Here is a 27,143-nt window from a genome sequence, read left to right as displayed (position 1 = left end):
CTATCTCTCTCTAAGGAAGTTCAGCAGATACTAACAGAAGCCCGAAGACCATCCACCAGAAAGGTTTACTCAGCAAAATGGAAGAGATTCAGCATTTGGAATACCAGCAAGGGTCATGATGCATCATTATTGAACATCCCACTCATTCTGGAATATTTGGCAGATATGCTACAGAATGGACTCTCATATTCTTCCATAAAAATACATGCTTCAGCTATTTCAGCTAGATACAACACTGATCCACCTGTGTTTTCACATCCTTTGTTAAGACAATTCCTTAGGGGAATCAAGAATATAAAGCCACCAAGAAAGGCTCCAGTACCAGCTTGGGACCTCAACTTTGTCCTAGAAAAACTGACTCTACCCCCCATTGAGCCAGCAGCTTCGGTGGACTTACAATTTCTCTCATGGAAGACAGCTTTCCTGTTGGCAATTACCTCAGCAAGAAGGGTTTCGGAATTACGGGCCCTAATGGCAATACCACCGTTCATAACCTTTCACAGAGACAGGGTCTCCTTACGAACCAACCCTACCTTTCTGCCAAAAGTGGTATCTAGGGTTTCTTTAAATCAAGCAATTCACCTGCCTACTTTCTTTCCCAATCCTGAGAACAAAGGGGAAAGACTGTTGCATACCTTGGACATTCACAGACAACTTCGCTACTACCTGGACAGAACCAAGACCAGTAGGAAGTCTGATCAGCTTTTTGTAGCTTACGCCCCTGGAGTACAAGGAAAAGCAATTTCCAAACAGACTATTTCAAAATGGATTGGGCATTGCATCAGATTCTGTTATTCCTTCCATGGAAAGAGTGTACCAGCCAATGTCAGACCACACTCCACCAGAGCTACAACCACCTCTACAGCATTCTTAAGAGGGGTGCCTACAAAAGACATTCTAGAAGCTGCTACATGGAGCTCCATGCATACATTCTCCAAACACTACAACCTCCCTTTATATTCCAGATCCAGAGCCGGCTTTGCTTCAGCAGTCCTGCAGGGATTGATAGCTACACCATCCTTTTCTTAGAGCATACCACCTCCCCCAGCTAAGCTATGGTATTCAACCCATATGTTATGACTGCAGTTGCATTCTTGAAGGACATAGTACAGTTTTGTACCTACCATAAATGTAGATGTCCGATAGATATGCAACTGCAGTCGGTTTCCTCCTCCTTCCCCTCTATGCCTTCGGTCCACTCCTATCCCTATTATCCTTAGCTGGGGATATCTGTTATGGTGTATCTGTTTATTGCTTATTTATTGTCTGGAAACCTATTTTTGTCTTCCAATTTGATTACAGCCTTCATTGGAGGGCACCTGGCATCTGGGGCAAGAAACACTGAAGAAGATGGCGTCGGCTGATGCTTATATACTCCAGCCGCTCTGACGTCGGAGAGAAATGCGACATCAGCCGACGTCAGACCCAGACTTTGGAATCCGGCCAACCGAGGGCTGCCTGAGGCAGGACAACCCATATGTTATGACTGCAGTTGCATATCTATCGGACATCTACATTTATGGTAGGTACAAAACTGTACTTTTTATATCCCTGACTACCTCAGCATAGGCCTTTGGCTATACCTCCTGTACTAAATATTGTTGATGTGTTTTCAGAATCTAGTATGGCCCCTGATTCCTTGCCTCCAGCCCCTAGCAAACCAGACAGGTACTACAGTGTTCCTGAGTCCCACAAATTCCTTTTCAAAACCTGTTGCGGGCCCTGAAACCATTTCTCAGGGGCCCAAGGGCATTAAGCTTTCTACTGCTAAAAATCCTACCCCTTCTGATAGAGACTCCAGGGCGCTGGATAGATGGGGTAAAATGGTTTATACTTCTGCAACCTTAGCAATCAGGGCTTTAAACTGTCAATTCCATATGCTAAAATATCAACAGCATATCATGGGACTGCTTAAACAGAAAATGATGTTGATTTCTTACTGTGTGGAGATCAAAGATTTGCAGGATTTATTGCATTCAGTTGAACAAGTTGGCAAACATACTTTGCAATGTGATTTGGATTCTTTAGAGGCCTCTTGTAGGGCTGCTGTTACTGGGTCTGTGCTTAGAAGGAGCAATCTCTGCCTGATCATGTTGAAGCAAAACGTTTGGATGCTCCTTTACAGCAGGATCGCTTATTTGGCAATAAGGCTGAAGAAGTTCTAAAAAAGATGGAAGATAAAGCTAAATCTATGCAAACCGTGAAATATTTCTTACAAGTGCAACCTCCTAGATTTAGTAGGCATTGGTCTGCTAAGAAGTGGTCCTTTCCAGCTCCTTCCAGAGCCACTACGGCCAAACCCAGACATTCCAAAACCACCAGGTTTCAGTTCCAAGGAACTTTCAGAACTAAACAATGGGGTGCTTCCACTTCCAAATCTGGAAACTACAAGGCACCACCCTATGGTAAACAGTCTCAATGACTTCCCTTTGAAATTACCAAGCACTTACCTCTTAGCCGCCCCTTTGGAGGGAAAACTGGCTCTTCATTCAAGAAACTGGCAACTTATAACCCAGGACAAATAGGTTTTAAATATAGTGTCCCAGGGATACAGATTTTATTTCCAGACACTGCCAACCCCAAACGGGCGGCCAGACCTGCCCCCAAATCAGTGGGCAGAGGCTCAGAAACAAGTACTTTCCCTCCTAAACATGGGGGCTATTCATCTAGTACCAGAAGAGGAAAAGGGATAAGATTTCTATTCCAGACTTTTCCTGGTACCCAGAAAAGACAAATCATGGCGTCCAATTCTGGACCTCTGTACTCTAAACGCCTTTCTGGACATTCCAAAATTCAAGATGCTGACTCTTCACCAGTTACTTCCTATGCTAGGCAAGGATGCCTGGTTGGCAACTCTCGACTTAAAAGAGGCTTACCTGCATATCCCAATCAAGGAATCTTGCAGAAGATTCCTATGCTTCAAAACAGGCTGCATGCATTATCAGTTCTCTGCACTGCCCTTTGGCTTGTCTACTATGCCCAGGGTATTCACAAAGTGCCTGGCTCCAGTAATTGCATTTTGCAGGCAAAGAAATATTCACATATATCCTTACCTGGACGATTGTCTAATTCAGGCAGAAAACCAGGCCATTCTTCTAAAACATCTGGCATTTGTAAAAAGAGTTATAACCTGCTAGGGTACACCATAAACGAAATGAAATCTCAACTGATACCCTCTCAAAAAATTACATTAATGGGTGCAAGCTTGAATACAACTGCCCAGATGGCTTTCCTTAAGAAAGCAAATTCAGTTGGTGACTTACTTCAAACAGGTGGCCACAAAAATGCTGCTATCTGCAAGGCTAATACTGCAAGCCTTGGGGTTCATGGCCTCATGCATTCTTCTAATTCCATATGCAAGACTGGTACTTAAAAAGTTTATGGAGTCAACATTGTCACAGCCTGGAAACAATGATTCCTATCATACCTTGCCTGCGCCTAGAGTTCCTATGGTGGGCAAAGGCCTGCCACCAAAACAAGGGACTGCCATTCTCACCACCCCCTGCCACCCAAACCCTAACTACAGGCACATCAGATTATGCATGGGGGGGCTCATCTGGTAGGGAAGTGCATTCAGGGCAAATGGAGCCCAAATAAAATGCACCTTCATATCAATCAAAAAGAAATGCTAGCTGTACAGAATGCACTGACAGCCTTCAAGGACTTCCTTCATCCAGGACAATTGCTGATAAAGACGGACAACACCACGGTTATGTGGTACATAAACAAGCAGGGGGGTACACATTCCTACCCCCTCTGCAGACTAGCCATGGCTTTGTGGAACACGGCCTAGAGCTACCAAGTACAACTACAAGCTCAATTCCTGCCAGGAAAGCAGAATGTTCTGGCAAACAAACTAAGCAGAAATCTGATGGACCCTCACGAATGGAAACTGGAACCATGGATTTTCAACATGTTGACACGCAAGTGGGGGAGCCCAGAAACAGATCTTTTTGCATCACCCCAAAACTGCCAGTTGGACAAATTTTCCACAAGAACTCATCACAAAAAAGCCTGGAAAGTGGATGCTCTGTCCTTCAGCTGGAAAACCCTATCAGTCTATGCCTTTCCCCCTCTGCCTTTGCTCACCAAAGTTCTACTAAAAGTCAAACAGGACAAACCAAAAATGATTTTGATTGCTCCAGACTGGCCTCGCCAACACTGGTACCCACTCCTGTGCAGTGTGTCACACATTTCGCCGTGGCATTTGCCTCAGACACCTTCCTTACAAATTCTGCACACTCAGCTCCAAACATTGAATCTTGCAGCCTGGCTAATCCCTTAAATTCACCCTTAGCATCCCTCAGCAAACCTGTGATTAATGTAATTTTGGAGGCAAGAAGACCTAGTACTAGAAAATCTTATGCCGACAACTGGAAAAGATTCTGTGCCTGAAATCAATCTCAAGGGATGAGCACAGCAGTGCCCAATTTACCTCAGATTTTGCAATACTTAACTGGATGCTTCACAAGGGCCTGTCTTTTTCTTCCGTAAAAATCCATGCCTCAGCCATTTCAGCTCATTACAACACAGACCCCCCTTCTCTCATCCTCTTCTAAAGCAGTGTCTCAGAGGGGCCAAAAACTTGAGACCACCCAGGAGAGCTCCAACCCCTGCCTGGGGCCTTTAACTTTGTATTGGAGAAACTCACTCTACCTCCTTTCGAGCCAGCTGCAACTGCAGACTTAAAATTTCTTTCCTGGAAAACAGCCTTCCTTTTAGCAATCACTTCAGCTAGAAGGATATCGAAATTACAGGCCCTTATGGCAGTGGAGCCTTTCATCATCTTTCATGCGGACAGGGTGTCACTCAGGACCAATCCATCATTCATGCCCAAGGTGGTATCCAGTGTGGCTCTTAATCAGTCCATTCATTTGCCAACTTTCTTTCCCAATCCACAGAACAAGGGAGAGTGGATTCTGCATTCACTGGATGTAAACAGACAACTTAGATTTTACTTGGACAGGACTAAATCTCGAAGAAAATCTGAACAACTGCTGGTAGCATTTGCTGCAGGGGCTTAAATGGATTAGCTGTTGTATTCATTTCTGTTATAAGCACCATGGAAAACCTATTCCCCAGGGGATCAGATCTCATTCCACCAGGGCTGCATCTACTTCAGCAGCCTTTCTCAGAGGTGTTCCTACTAGGGATATTCTAGAAGCTGCTTCCTGGAGTTCAGTTCATACTTTCACCAAGCATGATCACTTACCAATTTTCTCTAAATCCAGAGCTGGCTTTGCCACTGCTGTTTTGCAGGGTCTTATAGCTGTTCCTAATGCTGTATAAATCCATCCTCCCAACCTTAGCTTTGGGAATCTACCCAAATGTAATGACTGCAACAGTGAAACACGATGAGCATAGTACAGTTGTGTACACTTACCATAAATGTAGATGTTCTAGTGCATTCACTGTTGCAGTCCTGGTTACCCTCCCTCCAGCCCCCTGTTTTTCTTTTACTATACCTCTTCTTTCTTTCTTTTACTATGCTTAAAAGCCTTTTTGGTGTATTTGCTTTTGTTTGGAGGTATATTTTTGTGTTTCTAATTATATATACATTTTGCTCCCCATTTGGGGCAAGAAAAACTGAAGTGATGGCGTCGGCTGCATGTTTTATATCCCTGACGACCTGACGTCATGGAAGAAGGGACAGCAACCGACGCAGGACCCAAGACTTTGTTAATCAGGCCGACTGAGGGCAACCTGCCAGCTGATTACCCAAATGTAATGACTGCAACAGTGAATACACTCGAACATTTACATTTATGTTAAGTGTACACAACTGTACTTTCTTCATTATCTTGCAGTACTAGCTAGTGGACTGAATCCAAGCATTTCTTAATTATTCTGGTAAGACCTTGAGTTTTCTCCATCTGACAAGCATTTTCTTTTGAAACTAGGGAGTGAACTTTACTGATCCAGTCTGTCTTGAACCCCCTTAATTGTATAGAGATGAGAAGCAGAGTTACTTTTACTCTGATGAGTGGAGATCTGTTGACTGAACTTTTTTTTTTTTTTCCCCAAAGCTTGATCTGCCTCCATATACATGTTTGACCCAGTTGGATGAAATATGGAAACATTTAGGTATTAGTGTAAGTCTTACCCAGCCTAACGTCAGCTGTGAACAACTGGAATAAACTTACTCCTGTTGTCTAGTATAAAGTGAGTAATCATTTTCTACAAACAACCTGAAACCACTAATGGTGAGCACCTTCGCTTTATGCCATAGTTTTGACAGATGTGTTTCCTTCAGTTGGTCTGACTGCATTTTAGACAGTGTGGTTCTTGGCTGTTTTCAGGAATCTGAATGTAGAGCAGAGACATGGTGTGCCTTCTCAATTAACTACTGTTATCTGTACAGCACCAATCCAGTTGCTTAATTGTACCCGTATAAGGTTATTACAGTTCACTAAGTCCAACCTCTTAGGTATTCCAAAGAACCTCCGGTTTTCTGTGTATGCTTTTCTTCTAAATCTACTATTTTTTTTTTCAAATATGTTTCCATTTAATATTTCTGTATCTGTTGATGTGTCCCTCATTTCTGTTTCTGACTTCTTCATTCTTGACAGTTCAGCATATTGATTAACCAGTGCTTCTTCTGTTTTTCCATCCATTTTTCATTTATTTATTATTCCAAAGTTCCACTTCTCATTACATCTAGTATATTTTTCTTCAAGTGTAATGGAAGCCATCTCCTGCATTGATGTTGCAAATAGTCTTGCTTTCTTGTAAGCCATTAAATTCTTACCATCCACAACTTTTTTCTCTCCCTTTTATGTGTTTTTTTTCACAGATTTTTTTTTCTTTCCTAACATCCAGGCATTGTATCTGCTGTCCAGTAATCAGATTTCCCTCAAATTTGTAAATTTCACCAGATTCTTTTCACTTTACACCAGAAAGCTTTACTTTGTATGCTGCACAATTAGCATCTTCATCTCTAGGGTCTTTATTCTTGAGGTGGTGTATTACATTTTTGATGTCTGAGGTTTGTGTTGGTTTTGAAAGGGCTGCTTTTTCTTCAGCATATAAGGTTGGAAAAATTGGTGATGTCTGGTGTATTTGTGTTGCCATTGTAAAGGTTTATAAATTCACTAGTAAAAAATATTCCTTATATCCTGATTTGCGGTAATTATTGTGTCATTTACCTTAATTCTAAGAATGTTGGTGGACATATTTTGAATTCTTATTAGCCTTGCTAACAAGGAGATGGTACTTGAGCCCATTTTGAGTATTAAGCGAAAGATCTAATTTCATACCATGTTAACTTTTAGATGTATAATAAATGTGTATAATAAATTTAATTTCATTAATAATTATGTTTTTTTTTATTTCCATTTACAATATTATGACTTAATGCCTATTGATTTTTTTATACCTTTTTCTTTCAGATTGTTTTTTTAGTAAGAGACTTTGTTTATAACAAATCCTCTTATTTGATATTTTAAGGCAGCCCACTGAATGTCAGATTTTTATCTTAGTCTTATCTAAATTTGATAAAATCATTAGCAACTATTCTATTGCTTTCTTGACTTTCTCTTTCTCCAATAATTTAGGGTTTCATGTCCAATCTAACAGTAAAGTACACTGGTGAAAACAGGTGCACGACACGATTCTTGTCTTGCCAGGTTTGGTTAACAATAATGCTGGTTCTGTACAATAATTTGATAGCATGACCACTTGTTCAGCTAATAGTAATTTCTTGAGGCAGAGGAGCCAGATTTACAACACCAGGTGTTGAGGGAGAAGGCGCAACAGGAAGCGCTGAGAGAAAACATAAAAAAAAAATAAGTACAAAAACTTTTGGAAATGTTTATAATTTGTCTAATGTTTGTTTGCAAGATGTTCATTACAAAATTTTAAACTTAGGCTTGAACTTTGTACCTAGTCAACATGCTAATGAAACTAGAACTATTGTTGACTTTAAAAAGTATGTTAGGAAGCTGAATTTAAGTTTTATTTTGAATGGTATCAGTTCTAAGATTAAGTTCTGTAAACCTTCCAGTTATAACCCGATTCTACATCATACTATCAAGATATCTGAAAGAAGTTGTGAAGAAGAAATACGGCAATGTTGTAAGAATAAATCTTAAAATATGTTTTTTAATTTGCAGAGTGAAATTAGAGCACTAAATGATTTAAAGAGTTTCAAACATCTTAGATATATGAAGTTAGACAAAGGGGGGATTGTCATAATGACACGAGTTATGTTAATGCAATTGAACAAATGCTCAGTAATGAATTAGAATACACAGAGGTTAGAAAATGTGATGTGTTGAAAAGTCATAGGAATGTATATGACAACCTATATGAGTTAATGAATGCTGATATTAATCTGGAATTGTTCAGTTTTTTGCATATTGATGAACCAAAATTAGGTGTACTGTTTGGTATCCCTAAATTACATAAAAACTTTCAGAATCTCCCTTTAGACCGATAGTTTCTGCGCCTAGATATAGTACAGAGAATATTTCTCTGTTTCTTGATTATGTTTTTAACCCATTTGGTTAAGAAACTGGAATTGCATATTAGTGACGCTTGGGATTTCCTTAACCAAATTAGAGAATTTCATGTAAGGACAGAAATTTCTGACAATACTCCTTCTTTTACCATGATTACAGTGGATATTTCTTCCCTTTATACGTCAATTCCTGTGGAAGAAGGGTTAGAATTTTTAAGTCATTTTTAAAAAAAAAAATACGGACACTACAACACACATCGTGTATCTGTATAGAACTTTAATTGATATAGTGTTAGTGAATAATTGTTTTATTTTTAACACTAAGTTTTACAAACAAAAGAAGGGGGTAGGAATTGGGATGACAGTAGTCTCCTCCTTTACTAACTTAGTTTTAGGATGGTGGGAGAAAGAATTACCACACATTTCCATGTATAACAAGATTTTGATGTACTGCCATTTTGTCGATGATTTATTTTTTATTGTTTTAGAAGTTGATTTTGATTTGAATAATGTTATGCTAGAATTGAAGAATAGTTGTACTTTTCTAGAATTTACAACTGGAACCTTTGGTCTTCGTGTGAATTTTTTGGACATAGATTTAGAGTGGGATGGTGTCAAATTTATTTCTAGAATTCACAGAAAATAAACTTTTGGTAATAGCTGTGTCCACTTTAAAAGTAGGCATCCTATGTACATTATTAGGAACATTCTACGTGGCCAGTATATTAGAGCATCCAGAATGGTCAGTGATAACCAAGATTTTTGAATGAAATAGATTTCAAAGTTATTCTTGAAAAGAGGTTACAGCTTGGACTTACTTAACAACACAGTGGATGAGATTTTTAGTGTTGGAACCAAACATTTTCCACCCATTATTATACATGGTTTCACTAGTAAACAGATTGTCAATGAAGCAAGAGATGAACCTTTCAGCTCTCATTTTGCTTCAAGGTTTTGTTTGGACATGATGGTGGATTCCATGACCATTAAAAATATTGTTAAAAACAATTGGAAAATTTTGCTAGGACATGAGGACCTGGTAAAAGTAGTGGAGGATAGACCCCAGTTTGTAGAAAAGAAAAATGTAAACATTAAACAACTGATAGAATTTTCGTACTAATAAGGTCTTTGGTACTTATAAATGTTTGAACTGTAGGATGTGTAGGTTTATTTCTGAGGGTTCCTTCATAGAATTATCTGATTGTAACAGAACTATAAAGGTGCCGGGTAGATTTGATTTTTCCTCTACTGGGGCTGTTTATGTTGCTTTATGTATGTCATGCACAGCTTTTTATGTTGGCATGACCACCAGAAGTCTGGGAACTAGAATTAGGAAACATGTATATGCTATTATGACACATGATGAGAATAATGCACTGTACAAGCATTCTGTAAAATGTTCTAATTTTAAGAAATTCATTTTTTCTGTTTGGGACGTGGTACATGTGGACTTAAGGGAAGGAGATTTTAAGAATAAAGTTGAAAAGAAGAAAGCTGAGTGGCAGATTTGGCTGGCTGCTCACCTTCCTCCTGGTTTAAATGAAGCTGTAAACATCAAATGTTTTTAAAGTATAGAAAATCTGTCATTTATTCTGTTTGATTCCTTAAGGGTTAACGTTAGTGTTTTCCTTTTGGTTAACTGTTTAACAAATTTGGTTTAAATATGGCTGCATTATTATGTGGTTGCTTGTTTCTGATGAAGTCTTCGGATGAATAGTGAATTAATAAATTTGATTTACGCTAAAAGAATCATGTTGAGCACTTGTTTCCACCAGTGTACTTTACTATTTGGTTGCTTCTCACTGGTTCCTGGTTGTTTCGGTTTTTCGTTTTTCATGTCCAATCTGTATCGAAATGTCTAGATTTGTGTACATCATTTATAACTAGATAAAGTTGGATGTTAGAGTGGAAGTGGGTAAGGTTCTGAGTGGAAGTGGTAAGGTTCTGTTATGACATCTTTTATAGCAGTGTTTAATCTGTTAGATCTCATACTAATAGTCTGTCCTTGACCACAGTTTGCTGAATAAAAACTAAATTTGCTGTTGTCATGTAAGACAAAATTAATAGGAGCAGAAAGATTGCATTTGGGTACTAAATCTAAAAGGGCTAAAGGTGGAGACAGATCGAACAATGCAGTTAATTAATCTGTCTTTCCAATGATACAGAGCTGTATTCCATTGTCCCCTATAGTAAAGGGGAAATTTGTAAATTTAGCTAAAACATTTAAGTATATATAAATGTTTTTTAATTAGTTGCGGCATAGAATGTATGTGTTTCATTGTAAGAGTATCTAGACAGTCGCTTCTACAAATGGCAAAGCTTTCCTTTAGGATCGGCATATTATTCTGATATGTTTTCATTGAATTTTTGTTTAAATTAAGAGCTACTCAAAATTTACTTCACTGATTACCTACAGCAGTTATGTTTGGTAACCATTGATGTGATAGTGTTCAATCTCGCCGTTTGTTCTTACACATGGGTTCGGAGCTGATCCTCGGCTCCGTGCCGGCCTCTTGCAAGCTCTGCATCGAGAAGAAGCTCGAGACAATCTAATACCCACTATCCCCCTCTGCCTTTACCTCAGATCTAGTTTGCCGCTGCTGCATACGCATCGTTGGGAGCTAGCTCGAGAGTCTAAGCTAAGATATAACTTTATTTTGTTATATTTTATTAGGATTCTATTTCTATTTGATGTTTTTCTGTATTACCTGTATGATTGTGTTGTGGTCTTGTTGAGTTATTGGTACCGTTAACTAGTTTTATCGGTTAAATATATTTCGGGGCCTACACCCTTCATAAATTTACCTAGTTGAGGAACTTATTACCGGATTTGACAATTTTCATCGGATTTGACAAACTTTCATGGATTTGACTGTATTACTGGATTTGTCTCTCTTTTCTCCTATAATGTCTGAGAAGATGAAGTCAGGTTTCAAGCGTTGTCAGTGTGGCCAGAAAATGTCAGTCACTGACAACCATAGTTCCTGCGTCTACTGCCTTGGCCCTCTCCACTTGCAAGAGGACTGCTCTATCTGTCACTCTTTTAGTGGGAGGGTCATGACAGATAGGCGCAGGAAACTAATGGACAGAGGTCTATTGAAACCGTCTTTCCAGGAGGCTTTGGATGCTTCTGACCAGGCATCGAAGTCCTCTAAGGAATCGAAGACGTCGGAGCCCAAGTCATCGGCTCCGAGCTCTTCAAAGGTTAGATCACCGGTTCCACAGACTTCGGGGCCGAGTGTTCAACTGGTGTCGGTTCCTGAGCCCCGAGTCTTGGAACCGGTGATGGAGCTCCCTCCTTCGACCTTATTGAGGTCGGCTCCGTCTTCGGTTCCTTCGACCCGTTCTTCCTCCAAACTTTCGGATATCGATGTGGATCGCGTGGTGCAGAAGTTATTGGAGCATTCGGCCCTCTCCAAACTTATTTCGGTTTCCACCCAGTTGGTGTCGAAACTTGAAGGCCTCCCTGTATCTCCATCCATTCCTCCTCCGAGACCGATTCAGTCTTTGGAGCCGGAAGAGGCTGATCTACTGATTGTGGAGCCCTCGGGTCCAGAACCGTCCTTTTCTCGGTCTGTTCCTCTCACCTCGACTCCGTCGGAACCGATACTGGCGTCTCGGAGCCGACGGTCTGTCCTGGGTTCCGGGGCCGAGAATCGAACCGACGTTTCGGTTCCGACTCTCCCCCTCGGGGCCTCGGCGCGGATCGATTCGGCTCCGTCCTCTGGATCGATGCCTTCGGTGCCCATGTCGGGGATTCTTCCCATTTCCTCGGAACCGGGGGACTCTTCGATGCGGGACCCGGGAGCATTCGACCTGATGAGGAAGGTGTTGTCTACCCAGACAACCACATCAGTGGAAGCAACCTCTCCTCCCCATAAAGGGCCTTTGTCTTCATCTGCACCCACGGCCACATTCAAGCGTCGGGCACCAGTGTCTCAGCCACCCCTGGAGGGTGCCCCGTCTTCCTCCGAGGCTTCTTTGGATGCTCCCCACGAAGAAGTCCCTAGGAAGAGATTGTGTAAGAGGAGACACTTGGATTCTCCACAGGAATCCTTGACATCTGATACTGACTTAGATGAGTCAGAGGGGTCCCCTAAGTCACCTTCGGAAGATGTCTCTTTTTCGGACATATTGGAGATCCTGAAGCAGAGAGGTGACTGGCAGTCCCTTCCCCCTTCTGAGGATGAGTCAGTTCTGCTGAAGGCATTTGGTGCTCGCTCTTCCTCCTCCTGGGTCACTCCGCCCTTCGATGAGTTAATGGAGTTGATTGCTCGAAGGGCGTGAGAGACACCTGACACGGTGGAACCAGTCCCTAGGAAGCCAAATAAGTACATTACGGCACCACAGGACAAGGCTTACCTCACCAAAGGAGTTCCAGTAGACGCCATGGTGGTGGCAGCGGCCACGAAAAAGGAGATGTCGGAGTCTTCCTCATCTGTCCATCCGCCTAACAAAGATTCTAGGACCATGGACAGATACGGGAAGCGCATTTTCAGTTCAGCGGCTTTCTCTATGCGTTCCCTGAACTATTTGACTCATTTTACACGTTTACAGAGGGATCTAGTCAAAGAGTTGGGAGATACCCTCCAGGGTACTACAGATGCTGCTATTTCAGAGAAAGTTACAGCGCATCTCAACACCCTTACATCCATTGTAAACTCGTCCATGAGGCTGATATCCTACGCAGCTGAAGGATCGAGTAGGGCAGCGGCTTCAGCGATTGCTCTTCGTAGGCAATCCTGGACACGCTTATGTTCGTTTGCGGAAGCCTTCAAGTCTTCCTTTACTAACGCCCCATTTGATGGAGCCACACTTTTTGGCCCTAAAGTAAAGGAGACCCTTACCCGGTGTGAACAAGAGGGAAAGACTCTGTCTGCTGTCGGAGTCCGTTTTCCACCCTTCCAGACCGTACCCCAAAGGGCAACGTGGTGGGAAAATGTGGTTTCGAAACACCAAGGATCTTTCCCAAACACACAGGGTGATGCCCCTCTAGAGGCAGAGGGGGGGCAGAGGTGGAAGACGCCGCCCTGGCGGCAGAGGGGGTCCGCAAAACCAAGGTGACAGGGATAACCTCCCTGGCAAACCTTTCCAGCACTCCTGAGAGGAGGCCCGACTGTCCTACTCTGGAGGCAGTCTGGGGTCGCTTAGCTTTATACCCTCAGGCCTGGCAAGACATAACTACAGACAAGTGGGTAAAAAGCGTGGTTACCAGAGGTTACAACATACCCTTTCTATCTCAGCCCATCCCAAAGAAAAGACTCCCAGATGTACCGCCCCATCTGCGAGAGCCAGCAGCTATAGAAATTTCAAAGCTGCTAGAAAAAAGAGTCATCCAACCAGTCCCAGCGGACCAGCAAGGATTCGGGACTTACTCAAGGTTCTTTTTAGTTCCAAAGAAAACAGGGGACTGGAGGCCCATTCTGGACCTAAGCTACCTCAATACCTTCGTCAGGAAAGAAAAGTTCCGAATGGTCACGCTTCAATCGATCCTTCCATTCTTACAGAAGGACGACTGGATGTGCTCAATAGATCTAGAGGATGCATACTACCACATAAAAATGGCCAGGGCATCCAGAGATCATCTGCGCTTCGGCTGGGGGCCAGTCATTTTCAATTTCGAGCCCTGCCCTTTGGTCTGACCTCAGCCCCAGGGTCTTCACCAAATGTATGGCAGTGGTAGCGTCTCACTTGAGACGCCAGGGATTCCAGGTGTTTCCGTATCTGGACGACTGGCTCCTTTCTGCCACCACCCGGCGTCAACTACTACAGGCCAGAGACTTTGTTCTTCAACTGTGTGTTCACCTAGGGATTTCCGTAAACTTCGGAAAATCCTTACTTCAGCCATCACAAAACATCTTGTTCATAGGAGCAGAGTTAGACACACGTCAGTTGATTCTGAGGCTTCCCCCAGAAAGGATATTATCTCTTCAGACTCATATTCGTCTTCTACTCTTGTCAAGGAAATCTCCTGCAAAGCTAGTACTAAAGGTGTTGGGCCTCATGTCAGCCTCCCTGATTGCAATTCCCCTGGGAAGGCTGCACATGAGAGTCCTACAATGGCTGCTGTTTGCACAATGGTCGTTTCAACAACTACCTCTAACACACGAGATTCTTATAACAAAGACATGCAAAACAGATCTGAACTGGTGGCTTCAAACGTGCAACCTGTCCAAAGGGAGACCGTTTGTGCTACCCACGCACACAGTTACGGTGACCACGGACGCTTCCCTGATAGGGTGGGGGGGCATCTTTCAGGGACAGACAGTCCAAGGCGAATGGACCAATTTGGAGTACAATCTGCACATCAATGTTCTAGAGTTGAGGGCAGTGTTTCTAGCGTTGCAACACTTTGCTCCCCTTCTTCCTCTAGGGACTATTGCAGTTCAGACGGACAACATGTCGGTAGTCTGGTACATAAACAAGCAAAGGGGAACCAAGTCCTATCAGCTATGCAGAGAGGCCATGAGAATTTGGCAGTGGGCGGAGTCCACGGGTCGCTTTCTAATAGCAACGCACATTCCGGGGTCATCCAACGTCATAGCCGACAGGCTGAGCAGAGCAATTTTGTTACCGCACGAGTGGTCCCTAAAACAGTCAGTGGCAAAAAGGATTTTTCGCACGTGGGGCCAGCCTTCCTGCGATCTGTTTGCGTCTCCAATGAACGCCAAATGCAGGAGCTACTTTGCCCTATTACCCCCTCCAGGGGAAGTCCCCAGGGACGCACTGGTTTACGATTGGCCCCCGGGACTCCTGTACGCTTTTCCCCCATTTCCTCTGATATCAAAGTTTCTCCAGAAAGCCAACAACCTACACAGGACGATAATCCTCATTGCCCCATTCTGGCCTCGTCAAATTTGGTTTCCCTTCCTGAAGATACACTGCATTCGGGGACCCTGGATTCTGGACCCAGAGCCAGACCTATTGACTCACTCGTCAGGGGTTCCCCATCCCGCGCTTCTGTCCCTCCATCTAGCAGCTTGGCTGCTCCAATTCCCAACTTAGCCAGGTCTGATCTTTTGTCACCAGCAGTCCAGGATATTTTGGTGGCTTCGCATAAAGCTTCCACTACTAAGACATATGCTAGCAAATGGAAGCGATTTGTATTCTGGGCGAATACACACCATGTGGATCCTTTTATAGCTCCTTTGAATAAGATTTTAGAGTTCTTAACGGACTTATTCCATCAGGGTGCTTCTCCTGCTACACTAAGAGTTCAATTGGCTGCCATTTCGAATTTCCATGTGGAAGAATGTGGAGCTCCTATTATGGCTCACAGACTTTGTAAAGCCTTTTTAAAAGGAGTTTTTCATATTAGACCACCGGTCAGATCTCCTACGTCACCTTGGAGTCTGAACTTGTTGCTATCTAAATTAATGTTGCCCCCTTTTGAACCTGCCTCTTCTTGCCCATTAAAATTTTTATCCTGGAAAACTCTCTTTCTGGTAGCCATTACTTCCGCTAGGCGAGTATCTGAACTTCAGGCTCTCTCCATCAAGCACCCGTATTTGATTTTTCACTCTGACAGAGTTTCTCTTCGAACCAATTCATCCTTCCTTCCCAAAGTGTGTTCGATTAACAATATTAATCAGTCCATTGAATTACCCACTTTCTTCAAAAACCATTCCAACAAAATGGAGTATATGTTACACAAATTAGATGTTCGCAGACAGCTAAGATTTTATTTGGATAGAACAAAAGATCACAGAAAAACAGATCAACTCTTTGTGGCTTTTGCTGATAGCAGGAAAGGACTTGCAGTTACAAAAAGAACTCTTTCTAAATGGTTAACGGATTGTATAATCCATGTCTACGATTCTTCAAATCAAACCCTGTTACACAAACCCAAAGGACATTCCACAAGGTCAGTGTCTACATCTTTGGCTCATGCAGCCCGCCTACCACTGGACGCTATTTGTGCAGCTGCTACTTGGTCTAAACCACATACATTCATTTCTCATTATAAGATAGACAAGGTTTCTAGGGACAGGGCAACCTTTGGTTCCACTGTGCTCAAGAACGTCCTCCCGTGAGTTCCTCAGGAACAAGGAGCTAGGGACGCTACCCATGTGTAAGAACAAACGGCGAGATTGAACACTATCACATATAGAAGTTATGTCCTTACCATAACGTTCCATGTGGAGTGTTCATCTCGCCTTTGTTCTTACAGTCCCACCCTCCCACCCTTAGGAAGAACGTTCTTTGATGCCTGGCCAGGAGCATTCTGCTACTGTTACAATATTGGGTACATAGTTGGCATATATATATTTTTTTATATATGTCTGTTTAGCTTATATCTATATATAGTTATGTGTAGATTCTTTCTGTACATATGTGATGTACGCATGAGTGTGCTATTCTGTAGATTGGTTTGCTTGCAAACTAGATCTGAGGTAAAGGCAGAGGGGGATTGTGGGTATTAGATTGTCTCGAGCTTCTTCTCGATGCAGAGCTTGCAAGAGGCCGGCACGGAGCCGAGGATCGGCTCCGAACCCATGTGTAAGAACAAAGGCGAGATGAACACTCCACATGGAACGTTATGGTAAGGACATAACTTCTATTTTGTTAGTATTGGCCCACTAATCATGCAGCATATGTATTTCTTTAGGAAGTGTAATTTGAGCCTTGGATATATAAAAGTTATAAATAAAGTTTTATTTAAAATGTATATTCCATTCAGGTTCCAGGAATCAGTTATACAGGGCATATCTTACATATGTTTACCAAAACCAAAACATCATTTGCAGCTCCAGAATCAAGTACTGTAAATGTATATATGCTGCTTCTTTTCACACAAAGAAAATGTGTTCAAACCTGCAGTCAAAAAAAAGGTTCTCTGCATATTGTAGATCACAGTACTGCTCCTGTCCCTGTAAATATTACTTTGAGAAGAGGTGAATAACTAATTATTGGGACACAGTAGGAACGCACAAAATTGAACATCATGTTCCACTTAACAGTATTATTTTTAATGTCTTTATTATGTGTCACATGTGTACATATACAGTAATAGAAAGGAAAGTGGACAATATTAACATTTTTTTTATTTTAATCAGTCTTAATAATTTTGATTTATTCCAATATTACATTCTTCAGTTCTTGCCTTTCCTTACATGTCACTCCTCCTCCCCTCCTTCTGAACACTGTATTGCATGTATTATTCACACAAATTCCATTTATTTATAATTTGCTCCTCGTCTTTTTCAAAAATCCTACTTCCAGTTTATCAGCAGTTTGAGTTAACATAGTGTGTGAATAGTAAGGCCACTGTTGTGGAGCAAGACAAGATCAACATTTGTATTGTATTGATCCACAAGAATAAAGGGATGAACAGACAGCATTACCTTTTGCTTTTGCTTAGAGTTGAAGAAGTGTTCTCAAGAATGCCACATGGTAATTCTTTACCTTGTTTGGTATTTCCTCAGTAATAGAGCTGTTTGAGAACAGATGAGAGGGTGCTACAGCTACTAAACAGATCGAAACAGCATAATTTCAAGTTAATTAAGAGAAAATGTGATATCAGATTGACAAGTCTAAAATATGTTGGTCATATTCTGACATCTGAGGGGTCTGAGAAAATCACCACTGAGGAAGGATATCAGTCTTTTCTTTGAAGAAAGAAAGAGATTGCATCCAAGGTTTAATGTTGCAAATTTACAAAATAATAGCTTCAGTTAGCTAAGAAAACGCATGCCTAAGAGGATTTACAAGTTATGCTTGAGAATAGTGAAGTGCTATGAAAGAACACTAGATAATGTATATTACCCAGAATGTCAGCCGAAAGAGAGAAGTAATTCAAAGTTTTACCATCTGCAATTTGTATCATAACAGCAATCCTAATGAAGAAATGCTGACATACCCAGTTTGAAATTTTGAGAATGTCTATGTAGAAGAGTGTCCCCAGATTTGTTTGATTTCTAAGAAGCTGCTGCTGTATTTTTTTTTTTTTTGTAGTTTTGATAGTATGGAAGGATTTCTAAAATAAATCACAGCCATTTGTACAAGACAAATACAATGAAGACGAACTAAGGGCAAAAGATGACCTAGAAGTGTTATAGTCAGTCCTGTTGCAAGAAAATAAAGTATTCAAGAACTGGTGATAGTCAAGAAGTGCAGAAAGAGATTCTTGAAGTTGTATCTGAAAATAAAACTGTACGGTATTGTAAACCATCATCAGAAGAGCAGATGTTCAATGTCAGTAGTCCTGTTAAAAACTCCAGTCATGGTAGACCATTGAAGATATCAGATACATGGACCGAGATTCTGAGGACTGAAAGTTTCGTTACTGAAAATGTCTGGTGAAAATACATGCATAGTTTCATTTTGATGTATATAGCCCATGATATGTGTGTTGTGTAACTGAGGTTAATGTTTAATGTACTATATGTAACATATAATAGATATGTTGTATGTCTTTTAAAATGGGGAGGTGTGTTATATAAGGCATATGGCTTCAATGCTAATAAAGTAGTCAGAAGAAGTTAACTGTCATCTGGTACATACACTTAGATTTGAATCTCAGAGTAGTTTGAAAATACACCTTGAAGAGTTACAGCACACATCCAGTGTGTGTCTTGTTTACTTACAAACCAAAGACTACAATCCACATGTTGGAAATACTTGATGAAGCCAAGTACTGGTCATAAATGTTTGCAGTTATGTGACTGACAGTTTTTTCTTAGTCTTATCCACAAAATAGGAGCTTAGAGGCAAGCCTTTAGATGGGGGTTTTGAAGGTTCCAAGCAAGATGTCTTTGAAAGAATAGTTACCTTTTCCTTCATCAGCGAGCTTGAAAACAAATCTTATAATGCAACTCTCACAGTCTCATCCATGACCTCTGTGGTTATTTTTCCACACCTTAACAGAATTTGAGCAGGGCATGGTCCATAATTATATAGGATGTGGTTGTCATCATTAGAAATGTTCTTATGACATCTTAGACGTCAGGGACCCGAATGTTAGTTTAGCAAATGAGGCCAGATTGTCTTGCTGTGGGAAAGTGCAGCTTTGATTTGGGGGACTACTAAGTCTTACAGAATCACATTTACAGGAAACACAACTGCCCGAACACACCTTTCTGAATCATGTTATCATAATACTTTATCAAAGCATGTGAATTCAGTGTACTGTATCAAACCATATAAATTATGTGTACTATAATCAAACCAAATGAATTCTGTGCACTGTAATCAAACCATATGAATTATGTGTACTGTATCAAAGGCACCTTCATTTATAAAGGATAAATCATCCCCATACTCCACTGCATTTAAGTGTTGTAAGTCTAAAGCTGAACATGCAGGGAAATAGAAATATTTTGTTTTGTTAGTGAATATTACTTTTGCCCAGAGACTGAGACCTCAAAATATTTAAAGAAGTTGGGGATGACAAACTTAAATTCAGATGAATTTCTTTTTGTATACTTTCAGGATATTGTGATTAAGAAAGGTGTGTTCAAGCAGTTATTTTTTCATGTAGTTGTGATTTGGTAAAGTTTAGTATTCACAAACTCTGCACTGCCACTCAACATGCAACCATAGTTCAAAACACAGATGACTCACTCATATGCTCAGCTCCATCCCTATTGGAACTCCTGTAAAGAACCCAACAATCCTTTCTAGACATTGAAAAAATACCCTTCTGACTCCCAACTTGTACTTAACCCAAATAAAACAGAGCTCATGCTCTTCACTAGTGAGAAAACACCTGATCACATTTCCCCTTTGCCATTTACTCTTCCAATAAAACTAAAAATTGAACCTGTCCATCACACTAAGCTCCTTGGGTTACTATTGACAACAGTCTTAAGTTTGACAAGCACATACCAGTAGTCAAGCCCTACCTCATGAATACCGCCAGACATTCCATTGCCAAAACACACTTATTCTCCACCCTCTTATACCTGTCACCAGTATTCACCATCATCGGAAAAACAGACTTAAATAAACTGAAGTCATGTTACAATAAAATCGCTAGATTTGCTCCAAATCTCCCCAATAGATGTCACTACTCCACAGCATTACACCAACTAAAATGGATGGATGGAGCTACCTAATCTACTAACCTATAACCTCTAGCTCATTCCAGCCTTCACCATCCTGAGTACTTCCCATCCCTCAAGGACATAATTCAACCACTCTCCAACTCAAGATCACTAAAATCTTCCAATAAACTCCTGCTCAAAGTAACTAAATCCAATAATAGTCATGGTGACTCTCTATACTCCAATAAAATATTAAAGACGTGGAATTCTATGTCCCAGAATATACTCAATATTCCTAGCTCATCCAAATTCAAACTACTACTCGGGGAGCACCTAACCAATGCCTGCCATTGCTCCTACACTAAGCCAGGCTAAACAAATTCCCTTCTTAATCTAACTACCATGTAATCTCTTTTATCTATGTATTCTAAATCTATCAGCCTGTATACAACTTCCTCCTTTTCTGTCTTTTCACTCCTTCATGCTCTTTCTTACTTCATGATATGCCTGTGTTCATCACATACAGTACATGATTAGCACATAGTATTGTATAACTTCAATACTCTTATGCTTTTCTGTTTAGGACTCTCATCAAATGTCCACTATAAAGTGCTACCTAATGGACATACGGTCACCCTTTCTCTTCGACCTGTACTATGTATGATGCCTAGCTTCTTTAATTTAATTTTATTTTTATTATGCTATAGTTTTATTGGCTCGCCTTATCGATCACTATTATTCTTGTGTGTAATGTACCTACATAAGATGCTGTTAATTTTTGACAATGTAATTCTTTTCTGAACTTGTGTATAGTTAGTGGAGCTTTTCTTCCCCAGCCTCTGCTGAAAATGGGCAACCAGGAACCAGCCCAGTCAGAACCCCCCAGTAAACAAATTTAAAATAAATAAAAAATAAATATAATTTGTCGTATAGTTGGAAAATGTATGTCTTTCATAGTATGCATTTCACAGGTAGCATCTTTCCTGTTACTGCTTTCACAGCCCCACATAGTTTTTTTGTGAGAGACCGGGTATGCTTGTGCTTAAATTCACCTGTTAATGTGCATTCTGATAGGCAAATTTTTTGCCCTTGGTTGAGTTGTAAGGATGGAAGTAACTTATTTCCCCCTCCCCTTTCTGCTTCATCCTTTCCAGCCATCCCAAAGCATCAGTCCATTGCCAGGTGTTCCTGCTTCTCTTTCTTCCTTGAACTTTTTTTCAAAGTGAGCTGGTTTCACCATGGATTTTAAGGACATCGGGGGGTACTGGCAACTGCTTCTGCTACTGAGGTGGTTATGTTATGACTTACCTTTGTTTTCCTACCAGCTCTCCTTCGTTCATGAGCAACGTTCAAGGGCTAGTCCCCTCTGTGTACCACATCTCACCTTAGGAAACATCTTTGATGAGCATCCTGCTTCCTGAATGTGTATATCCGTCCCTCCCTGCCAGTACCTCAGGTGTCCAAACTGCTAATCAAACCCAGGCTGCCTTAGCCTTGGGACTTTGTGCCTCTAAAAGAGGGTGCTAGTTTAGGAAAGAGTAGCTTATTGACCCCGTTATGTCTATAACCATTCATTTGTCTTAACCTCATGAGTTTCTTTAAGGTTTGTGTGTAAATTAAAAATTATTTTATTTTAACTTGAGTAAGAAGCTTGAGTGATTAAGTTGGCATGTGAAATTAAGCTATTAATCAGTGGAGATGTAATGAGAATGGATCCACAATGAGTCATTAAAGCTGCTGAGCTTGATTTGTAGTTCTCTTTCAAATATGCACTTGGTCTGTCAGTTATATGTGATTATAACACATGCACTCAAGCGAGTACAGTTTATTAGCAAGCAATTGATAAATGAAAACACCATCACCTAGTTTTTTTTTTTTAGTGGGACTGGGTCTGCCTGCACCCCCAGCTTCCTTTATTATTCTGGTTTGCTGCACCTTATCAAAAGAGTCATCAGTAACATGTGGGACCAGATTCCAGAAGGTTTGCTCTCAGTTTGTGACTTACTCCAGCACAAGGTTTATCTATAAAGCAGGCGTACACCAGAGTAAGTAAGAATCTGGCCCGTAGTGAAAAACCCGTGTCACTCTTTTTCCATGCATTTGCTGTCTCGGATACAATAAATAAGAATAGCACTCTGATGTCGCCACTGAGCAAGCAACAACATATGAGCTCCTGCTCCTTTCAGCTGTATATTTTAAACATTTGTGATATGAGCTGTCTTATATCAAATGACTGCATGAATGGGAACTGTATTTGGAAATCAGTGGAAGAATGACTTTGGTTCAAATATATAATTGCACTGTGGAGGATATCCTGAAATGTTAATTATTGTGTGATACATAAATAGAAAATGTAATGGTGTGGTGTATTATATTTCCTTTTTACTTATCTTGAAGTATTAATTACCAGATATGTAAAAAGGGAAAATAGTGATGTGGTACATTACTTTCCCTTTTTGCTTTGTAGTACATTATGTCTTTCAGGTTTGATTTTTTTCCCTAACTGCAGGAGGAACAGGGCCAACTTCAGACACTGGCTGGGGGTGTATGCTTCGATGTGGCCAGATGATCTTTGCCCAGGCTCTTGTATGCAGACACTTGGGTAGAGGTAAGCAGTGGTAATCCCTCTGTTTCTGTATTCTGTAAATACTGTACACTTGTAGCATGCTTTTATGGAAGACAGAACTAAACTAGTAAAAGTGTGGGACTAATGTATTGTGCTTGCTGAAGAAGCATATGATGGAGTTTAAGTGCTACAATACAGGTAGCTTTAGAGCCTGCATACAGGGAAGCACAAGTGTGGCTTGACAAGTGGCAAATGTGCCTACTCATTTACTTACAAAAAGGGATATGAAATTACACTCAATCTTTAGTCTTGCTTTATTTGGAAAATTGCTACTGCTGGCATTTCTTGTGACGTGTCTGTTTTGGGCCAAAATGATTTAATGACTTAATCAGTTGTTAGCAGTGACGTGGTGCAGCCAGCTGCTAAGCGTTTTCAGGTTCCATTATTCTCACCAGGTAGTTGTAGTTGGGGACTTATTTACACTAAGCCATAAATGTATCAAGTGATATCTTTATAATCCAGTCCAAACTGTTGTTTTTTATTCTAAAAGGAGATTTTTGAATTCACTGTGCAGAATTGCATTACAAACTAGATTTAAACTTTTTTTTTTGTTATTTTTTCATGAGAGGCAACTGCAAATGAAATACAAGCAATGAAGACTGGAACTATTGAAAGACTTTGAAAGCTTGCATATTATTTTGACAGTTCAGCCTATTTCTATTGAATTTTCCTGTCTGCTGCTCTTTCGTAGCACCCCTTGTATGTATCCTGTATTAACTTACAGATGCTGGCAAGCATGGTCTGACAAGAAGTCCATCTTCAATAAAGTCTAGGACTGATGCTATGCATTAATTAGGACCACTTGTTTGACATTTGCCTAGGCTTCGTGGGACCCTTTTTCCATCTCATCATGCATCAGTCACATCACACTCATCTCTTTTGTGCCATGCTTTCAGAACAGGCAGAAGGATACTCCACATTACCTTACGGTGTTTTTGGTGATTTTTTCACAAAAAAATCTTGTGCACATTTGTACTTAACTGCAGTTTTTTCTTGCTTCTTTTTTCTGTTCATTTTAGTCATAAGAACTAAAATTTAATTTATGTTTCCAGAAATAGTCTTTTTTTATTTTCTGCACCATTTGTCCTAGATCCTCTGTCTGTAGACGCCTAAACCCTTGTTTAGATTATGCGCCAATGGTCAGAATATCTGCTCATAGAGAAGGCATACTTTTCATACTGTCACATGGAAACTCGGTGTTTCCCTCTGCTATGTTTTCAAGCCACTCCATATAGATATCAGCAAAACCTTCAGGCATTATTAATACCTAAAACTGTATCTATTTTTCAAGTGGAAGGGAAATCCAATACGTCTTCAAGCTCTGCACCTGATACTAAATCTTAAAAACATTCTGGTTGTCTGGTTAGAAGCGCACCGTAGCGTCATACAAAGGAAAAAGCTTAAATCCATACTTTCGGAAACGTTTTCCCTTTTTTGTGCTCCCCCCTTAGTATCTGCACAAAAGTATGTAGACAAGATTTCTCAAAGGCCTTCTGATCCAAAGATTGTAGTTAAAGTTACTTCCACAGGTAGTGGTGAGTTTGTTAAAACCCATTTAGTAATACATTTTTATGTTACTTGCTATTTACCCCTGTGCCTGTCAGCCATCATACTCCCCAAATGGACTTGAGCCTGTTTCCTCTCCCTTACTGAACAATTCCAGCATGGCAGTGAAAGCTGTCTTGTGGGGCCATCATACAGGCAGCTGTAAGAGGGATTTGTGCCTTAAATGGTATTCCAGCAAAGAAGTTGTATGGTATAGTACCAAATTCCTCCCCTGGGCCACTGTACCCTCCTTGTGTGAGTTCATGCTTCTGTGCACTCCCAATGAGGACTACTGCCTACATGGGTGGATGGCTGACCAAGCAATCCAGGGCCCTCCTTGCATTATAGTCTCTCCCCTGAGGGATTGTGGCATTGGACAGTCCTGGTCTGCTATTCTTCCTCCAAAGTAGGCACAACCATCTTCCCCACACCAGCTCCACTAGATGCTCAATCCTCAAATCGAACTGCTGTTGCCTGAGCTTTATCCTTCACTAGCATACCTGCAGTAACAGTTGTAGAATCTTGTAGTCCAGACATTTGTACTGGTCTGTGTCCTATTGTTAACTTCAAACCAGAAAGACTCCATTCCCTTTGTGCTCCAGATATGCATGGGCAAGATTATGAAAATGGTTGAAGCAATTGTTAAAGTACAGTAAAGGCACTATGAATCTGGATACACTGTCCCTAGAGGCATAGCTAGGGTAGAGCGAAGGGGGCTTGAATGGCAGATCCAGGTGGTCATCAGTGCATTACCAGCATTAAAAGTTTGTACTGCATTTTCAGTCACAACTGAAAAGCTGTAGTGCTTCATTTGTGGCATAAACTGTAGAAGATGCATGTTAAATTTAAAAGGAAAGAACGGCTACCTTTCTGTGGAGTGGAGATAGAAGCAGGTGCAAGATTAACTAGATACACCTCTAAATATTCCATTGTTTAATTTCTCCAAAGATTTTAGGTTTCTAATACTTTGACAGGAATGGACTCCATCCCTAATTCAGGGTATGATTAGAGTTCATGAAATTTAGTATTGTTTCAGTCTTTGATGCTAGCCAAGAGTGCTTTTCTCAGCACCCACAATGTGCCCAGAATCGTCTCCTTCTGTAATCTGTATGGGGGTTACATGTAGTGGTAGCATATTCTGTATGTGGATTACATGTAGTGGTAGCATATTTAGGTACAACTGTGGATTCTTTTTTAACAGACCTGTTGCTCCTACTACTATTGGAACTGTTTGGGTAACTTTCTTTTAAATTGCTCTACTTTCTTCTTGCAAATCCTTGTATATTATGACTTTGTGTCTGAGCGTATTACACTATAATCACTGGGTGTAGCAATTTAAATAATCAGTGCTACTTTTGTCTCTTTTTTTTTTTGTGGACTACTACATCTGTTTTTTTTTTTTTTTTTTGCATTATTTTTTGAACTGTTGATAATGGATGATCCTGTGTGAGATACACTACTTTGTGGTTCATGTTTCCAGTACTCCTCTGTACATAGTCCAGTATTCTGGGCCACCATTATTAGTCTTTCATCTTTTGGTTTCACTTCACCTCTACGTAACCATCCCTGCATCACGTCTTGGTCAACATGAAGTTGTTACAGCAGATCTCTATGCTTGCCACTATATATATGGATTTTGCAATTTTCAAGTAATACCTAGTCAACAAGGAGACTGCGAAAGCTTCCATTTTCATCCAAAAAATGTTGGGACTCCAGAACATGCAGAAATTACCAAATAAACTAAAGTTCAGCAATTTCATCCCATTAACATGCCGGGACTACATCAGAACTGATAAAAAATCTCATCTTCCAAATATTTCAGCCCCAGCAACAGGAAATCATGCGACTAAAACAGCAAATCAAGATAATCTCAATTAATACTAATAATCTGTGTTATAAGAATGGTAAAAAAAATATAGAAATTATATAAATGCATTAAAACAAATTATATTTAAAATGCAGACTGTCACAATTTGGCAGCCTGTAATTTTAACACAGTACTTACTGATAAAACATCATTTAATCCTGGATAATCACTTGCATCAAGCTGAAACTGCCATAGTAATTCACGATATTCCAGTCTATGTTCCCAAGCCCCACCTGTCACATTTTGTCTTACCTGTTCTAGTACACAAAATAAAACTGTTTATGGTCTTTACATTGTAGGGTGTGTTTAAAGAGTGCATTGATGTTCTTCGTGTTTCACTGTTGCAATCATCACACTTGGGTTATCTGCCTGCAGGTAGCCCTCAGTCGGCCCGAATACCAGACACTTAGTATTTCTGCGTCAGATGCTGTCGCTCCAGGACTGACGTCATGTCGTCAGGGGTATAAAAACAGGCAGCCGATGCCATTTCATCAGTCTTTCTTGCCGAGGAGCGCGAAGCAGAAGCAGTTTGCAAGTGCCGGTCGACCGCTACCTGAATTTTTGTTTATGAATTTAATAATCCTGAAGTCTTCTAAAGCTAAGTACCCCATTGGGGATCCTTTTTTCTTGCTCTAACCGATGTCAGAAAAAGTTAACAATTGT

General features: G+C 40.7%; 1 protein-coding gene across 1 annotated transcript in view; it reads left to right on the top strand.

Moving 5' to 3' along the window:
• ATG4B (autophagy related 4B cysteine peptidase) overlaps nucleotides 1–27,143 on the top strand; it is a 1,090,283-nt gene that overhangs the window by 455,800 nt on the left and 607,340 nt on the right. The window contains exon 4 of the mRNA XM_044069567.1: nucleotides 22,952–23,050. Within this exon, the coding sequence (XP_043925502.1) occupies nucleotides 22,952–23,050 (99 nt within the window). The remainder of the gene's footprint in view (nucleotides 1–22,951; nucleotides 23,051–27,143) is intronic.

The sequence above is a fragment of the Protopterus annectens genome, chromosome 4.part0, assembly GCF_019279795.1.
Source record: "Protopterus annectens isolate FY-2018-M chromosome 4.part0, PAN1.0, whole genome shotgun sequence".
In the NCBI taxonomy this organism is placed as follows: Eukaryota; Metazoa; Chordata; order Ceratodontiformes; family Protopteridae; genus Protopterus; species Protopterus annectens.
Note: the sequence above shows the minus strand (reverse complement) of the source record. Positions and strands in the feature narration are given on the sequence as shown.